This window comes from Montipora capricornis, chromosome 3, assembly GCF_036669925.1.
Source record: "Montipora capricornis isolate CH-2021 chromosome 3, ASM3666992v2, whole genome shotgun sequence".
Taxonomy (NCBI): Eukaryota; Metazoa; Cnidaria; class Anthozoa; order Scleractinia; family Acroporidae; genus Montipora; species Montipora capricornis.
The window spans coordinates 20,416,826-20,421,825 of record NC_090885.1 but is presented as its reverse complement, the minus strand read 5'-3'; the positions used below and the strand labels follow the sequence as shown (position 1 = coordinate 20,421,825).

The window sequence follows — 5,000 nt, the reverse complement described above, 5'->3', positions numbered from 1 at the left end:
AGCTTACTACACCTATACATCTCTTAAAGGAACTCCAAACTTTAAAAATTAACATGGAAACATCATTACATGCCATGACCTTTCATTAACATTCTAATTCATAGTTCGTGTCCACGAAAGAAAGAAGCAGGGAAATGTACTAAGCTATTTGGATATGTGACCATTGGATATGTGAACATTGCACGAGGTATTCAGCTCTCAATTGATGCTTATAATGCCATAAGAACAAGAATGTCTTTAACTTACTTCTTAGATTGATCAGGGAAAATAGCTGGTGAAAAAACAGCCCGGTTGTAGGGAGCGAGCTTCTGGTGATGAGTTGTGCTTTGCAAGCATTTACTCTTCCCTCTGTCGAAATGAAGTAAACTGGTTGGGTTTAAGGATTATAGCTAGCGGTAAAACAAATTTATAAGCATTTAGCCAAGTATACTGACCTGTTGATCAAAATATTGCCCTTTCGATAGTTTTTCTATATTTACACGACGCAAGTACAAGAGATGCAGAAATTATCAAACGAACAGCATCAAACAGTCTTTCTTCCTTGGTTCAGGATGGCTTCACTGCACGTCGTCTGAGAATTCGAAGTCACCACTCCTTATATGGAAAGGATGAGCTGAAAAGGAAGTCTTGACACTAATTGTTCAAGCAGGCGTTGCACTTGAGATATTTCACTGAAACAGACAACTCTTTGGGGTCTTTGGCAGAAAAAGTGAAACACTGCGCATTGCACGAAGCCGTTTTGAAACCTATCACGAAAATGTGGGCGCAAACTCCAGAGAACAGGAAATAGCTGTCAACAGGACACGGTTTATGGCGTAATACGTGCTACTGCGCTGATTCTCGGATTAATTTCATTTTAAATACTAAGGAATCCAGTCATTCTTTGTTCAATATCACAGTTTTGTCAAGTTCGTGGAATTACATTAAAGGTACTCTATCGATCGTTTCATTTTACTCTTTTGGTGGGTTCCTCGAGATGCTCGTTCTGGCGATTTTAGGAAGAGACGTAGCGCCGAAATTTTACCAGCAGGGGTAGGGAAGGGAAGGTTCTGAGCCCACGCACTCCAAAATATTACATTGTGGGAATCAGATAGAACCAAGAGATCTCCCATTGCCTACAAGTAACTTATTCCACCATTTCGAACGAAATTTTACTGAAAACAAAAAACAATGAAATTAAACCAAAAAAACTTTTTTGTACAATATCCAACATAGTAGTGTTTTTGATGAATTAAACTTTAAAAAAAAAACTATGCAATCTCTGACAATTCAAAGTTAAAACTTTCAATCAAGAGGTCCCTTTTGCATTGTATAAAAAGAGCATGTCAAGCTCACTGTTGACTAAACACAAAGAATACTGTGTGATATTTTATTACAGTTACCCTGTAGTTTTGTGAAAAATGTCACCTGTTCCATGCAAAACTTTTTATTTTTAACACTGAACTAGTCCGAAAAATCTATCTAAAAGCATGTGCATGGTGGAAACAACGCTTGTTACGGGAACATGGTATGCATGCTGTAATTAACATAAAGCTAATCAAACTTGGTATAGCCAGCACCATAGGCAGAGTTGGAAGTGTAGCTGGTTGCAGAAGTATATGTACTACTTGCTGCTGTAGGTGTAAAGGTGTAAGTGGTATAAGTATTCTTTGCAGGATAGCTATCTTGTGGTGGATATGATGTGGCATAAGACTGACTGCTGCTTGTAGCATAGGTGGAGGGGTAGCCGGTTGTGTTATTGCTTCCACCGCCATTGTGACTGCTGCGTTCACCTATCTGATTTCTGTACTTTGCATTCTGTTCCAAAAGAACTTCATTTGTTGCCTTCAAGTCGGTGACCTGTTTCTGGAGGTCGGCCACTTTGCGTCGTAACGATTCATTTTCATCCACAAGGTAGTAATAATTCTGACCATCATAGGATTCCCGGCGTCGTTTACCATATGGACCATCAAAACCATAGCCCCCATAATCTGAATCTGGACCATCTTCAAATACATGACGATATCGACAGCCTTGCCCCCTTGAACACTTCCTGTTTAGGTAATCTTTGCAGACAGGATCATTAGGTCCAGCTCTGGTTGGCTCACCTCTGTTAGCATAAAAGGAATCACGTTTCGGTGGCATTTGACCTGTTCGCAAAAATATCTTCTCTTCATTGTTTGACAGATGCAGGTACTTGCAAGTTGAGCGTTGACATTTGCCATTCTGATAGTCTCGGCAAATCATTGGGCTGTTGGTGAGCTCAGTTCCCATCCCATCTGGGTGCTGAAATTTGCATTTAGGGCCGCGAGTGCACACACCACGCTGATAATCACGACAGATCAAGTCTTTGACATCAAGGCTCTTATCGGTGGCATTATTGTTGGTATCATTATCTTTGGGGTTTTCATGCATATCCATTGAGGCAGGGTTATTTAGGTTATTGCACAGTCAATAGATGCTGGTCAATAAGCGCTTTCGATTCTAACAGTCAAGGGGGGCTCACCAGACAACAGAATCACAGGCTATCGCTGCAAATGCTGCCAAGATGCTGTCTGCAAACCTGCTGCGAGGCTTCTGCGTAAATTCACTGATGCTTTGCGACACGCAAGTCAGGCGGACTGGAATGCTGCGTAACGGAAGCGCAAAATGCAAAAGGTTAGGTCATATGAAATGGGTAATTTAACAGCTTTAAAGGTGAGGTACCGCTCAGCACATACAAATAAATCTCACCGCATAATAACTGTTCTCCTTTGAGAAACCATTAGATTGATGCTGATGAAAAACTTACGGCCACATGCACTCAAAAACCAAATCAAGTTTTATTTCATTTGCTTTAAAGTCATATTCTCAATAACGACACAAAATTAATCATAAAACGAAAATCACAGAACGAAACTAGAGACCGATGGTGTATACACTCGAAGGCATATCCCTCAAGGGCATTAGACAGGGAAATCTTCACTCAAAATCAATGAACACGACCCTCCAAGTATGCAACTTAGATGAGAAAGATGCGGCCAAGAAAATTCATAGTCCAAACGTGGCCGCCCTCGTGAAACTCGAGAAATAGATAAAACGTTACGTGTGTGATGTTCAAAAATACGAAAAGACTATCAGAAACCCTTTAAAAGAAAACTACAGCAGAATTTTTGGAGTCATTACTTATATCTGAAATAACCTTTACACACATGAAACTGTGAATGGACTCGATGACACACGAGGCGAGAGTCGCAGATTCGGCATTGTTATAATCCAAAGTTTAAGAGCTACTAAACTCCGCTCGCTTAATTAACTCAACAATGAAATAGCGCATACTTTGCCTGGTATCCTACGGCGCCTTTCGCTTAGCACTTCTTGCTTTGCTTTAGAAGCAAATTTAATGGTGATGATCGCCCAAAACAATATATACGTACTGCAACGCTTCGTTCCCTCGAATCCAAAATGGGGGACAAGCTGTTAACATGACACGTGTTCAGATGACATCATGAACATGTCCATATTTGGAAAGGGACTGCATGATGGTGGTACTGAGTTTCCATAATTTTTTTATTTGATAAAAAAGAACGTTGTCATTTTTTTTGTCAAAATTGAGAAAGACTTGAAACTAACAAACAAATATTTTACGCATTTTGTTTCTGGATCCTGTTATTTTTTACCGCTTTTTTTATGCTAGACACGTTACGTCATTTGGAGACAATCTTGTACGTATAAAACAGCTTGTAATTTCTCCCCACTCTTCGCGTGGCTGATTGGTGAACTCAAAACAAACGTTTTTTAATTCCATGTGATTGTGGCAACAAGCAAAACATGGCGGACCTCGAACAGTTTGAATCGCGTCTCTGTCACACAATGATGGACATTGAATCACTCGGAACTGCAACACCAAGTAGCTTGTGTAGTACTCCAGAACTAGAGATAAGAGGAAATGAGAATTGTCTGGAAAGAGATTTGAAACAATTCTCTGAACACGAGGAGTCCGCCGCCGTCGAGAACAACTCTCGCATCTTCAACGATGACACTAGCGATTCCAAACCGAAAGAACTACGAAGTAACGATTCACCTTGTTCAGGTGTAAGCTATAAGGAGTAAGTGTGATTTCTTAATCATTTGGTGCTAAGTAGTATTCTCCTTTGCAGCATTGTCCAAGATCGCAAGATCGGACGAACTGAATTCTTTTTTGCTGACCCAACAGTCGAATTTATTTTATGTTCTGCAGAAAGACAAGAGCTTGTTCAAAAGTTGTCACAAATAAGGATGAAACAATTGTAAAATGCAAGTGGATTTCGTGCCATGCATCTGTTCAAAATGCCGCAGAATTATCCGAACATGTTAGAACCGCTCACGTCGAGCCGATGTCTTCCCAAGACGTTTTCGTGTGCTTGTGGGAAGGTTGCAAGGTGTTTGACAAGCCGAGTCTATCACACTCGTGGCTTTCTAAGCATGTTAACGTTCACACTGGTGCTAAACCATTTAAGTGTATGATCAGTGGATGTGCATTGACTTTTTCGTCTAGAGAAGGATTGGCCAGGCATGTACCCTCACATTTTAACGACTCGAGGCCAACAAAAAAGCAAAAAAGTGAAAATTTGCAGTCCTCTCCTAAGAAATCAATCAAAAAGAAGAAGAAGAAAATTAAGATACTACGACAAGCGAGACCTCCAGCCCAAGGTGAGCAGACCTTTTTCTATGCAAAAACTACATTTTAATAAGACTTAAATTTACTTTCCGGGAGGGACTTGCCAAGTTGTAATCTGTCCGTGATGGACACTTCTCAACCGTGATGTTAAAAGGCATACGTCTATCATGGGAGTTAAAATATGCCTCTTTCTGAGGAATGGAGAAACTGATGGCTTATATAAAGTTTTACAATTGAGTCAAAGATGTTCCCATTTTGATTTAAACATTATTATCTGAAAAAAAAAAAGAAAGATTGTAAAACGTTGGTTACACCCCATGAACTGGTACATTTCATCGTTTTTCACTTTTAGCATGAAAATGAGAACATCACGTGGGCCAGA

At 40.1% G+C, this 5,000-nt stretch overlaps 3 protein-coding genes across 5 annotated transcripts in view; 1 reads left to right on the top strand and 2 right to left on the bottom strand.

Annotated features, from left to right (window-relative positions):
* Positions 1-1,002, bottom strand: part of LOC138040852 (phosphoinositide 3-kinase adapter protein 1-like) — a 50,434-nt gene extending 49,432 nt beyond the window's left edge. For 2 of the 3 annotated variants that reach the window (XM_068886549.1, XM_068886551.1), the window contains exons 1-2: positions 435-1,002; positions 247-348 (exon numbers count right to left, since the gene is read on the bottom strand). The gene's annotated coding sequence lies outside the window, so the exon portion shown is untranslated. Of the gene's footprint in view, positions 1-246 lie in introns of all 3 variants that reach the window. The other variant, XM_068886550.1, reaches the window with a different exon arrangement.
* A 135-nt stretch (positions 1,003-1,137) lies between these two features.
* LOC138040872 (zinc finger CCCH domain-containing protein 10-like) lies at positions 1,138-3,445 on the bottom strand. The gene is made up of 2 exons (XM_068886578.1): positions 3,298-3,445; positions 1,138-2,608 (listed from the first exon to the last, which is right to left on the bottom strand). Exon 2 carries the CDS (start codon positions 2,398-2,400, stop codon positions 1,534-1,536), a length of 867 nt encoding a protein of 288 aa, XP_068742679.1. The 5' UTR covers positions 2,401-2,608; positions 3,298-3,445; the 3' UTR covers positions 1,138-1,533.
* Positions 3,446-3,701: 256 nt separating this feature from the next.
* The window catches only part of LOC138040866 (zinc finger protein AEBP2-like), a 10,505-nt gene continuing 9,206 nt past the window's right edge, over positions 3,702-5,000 (top strand). Inside the window, exons 1-2 of the mRNA XM_068886565.1 lie at positions 3,702-4,067; positions 4,199-4,650. Coding sequence (XP_068742666.1) covers positions 3,790-4,067; positions 4,199-4,650 — 730 coding nt within the window. The 5' untranslated portion in view covers positions 3,702-3,789. The remainder of the gene's footprint in view (positions 4,068-4,198; positions 4,651-5,000) is intronic.

Excerpts from the sequence above, each read along its gene's own strand:
- LOC138040872 (XM_068886578.1), bottom strand. The coding sequence starts at position 2,400 with ATGGATATGCATGAAAACCCCAAAGATAATGATACCAACAATAATGCC.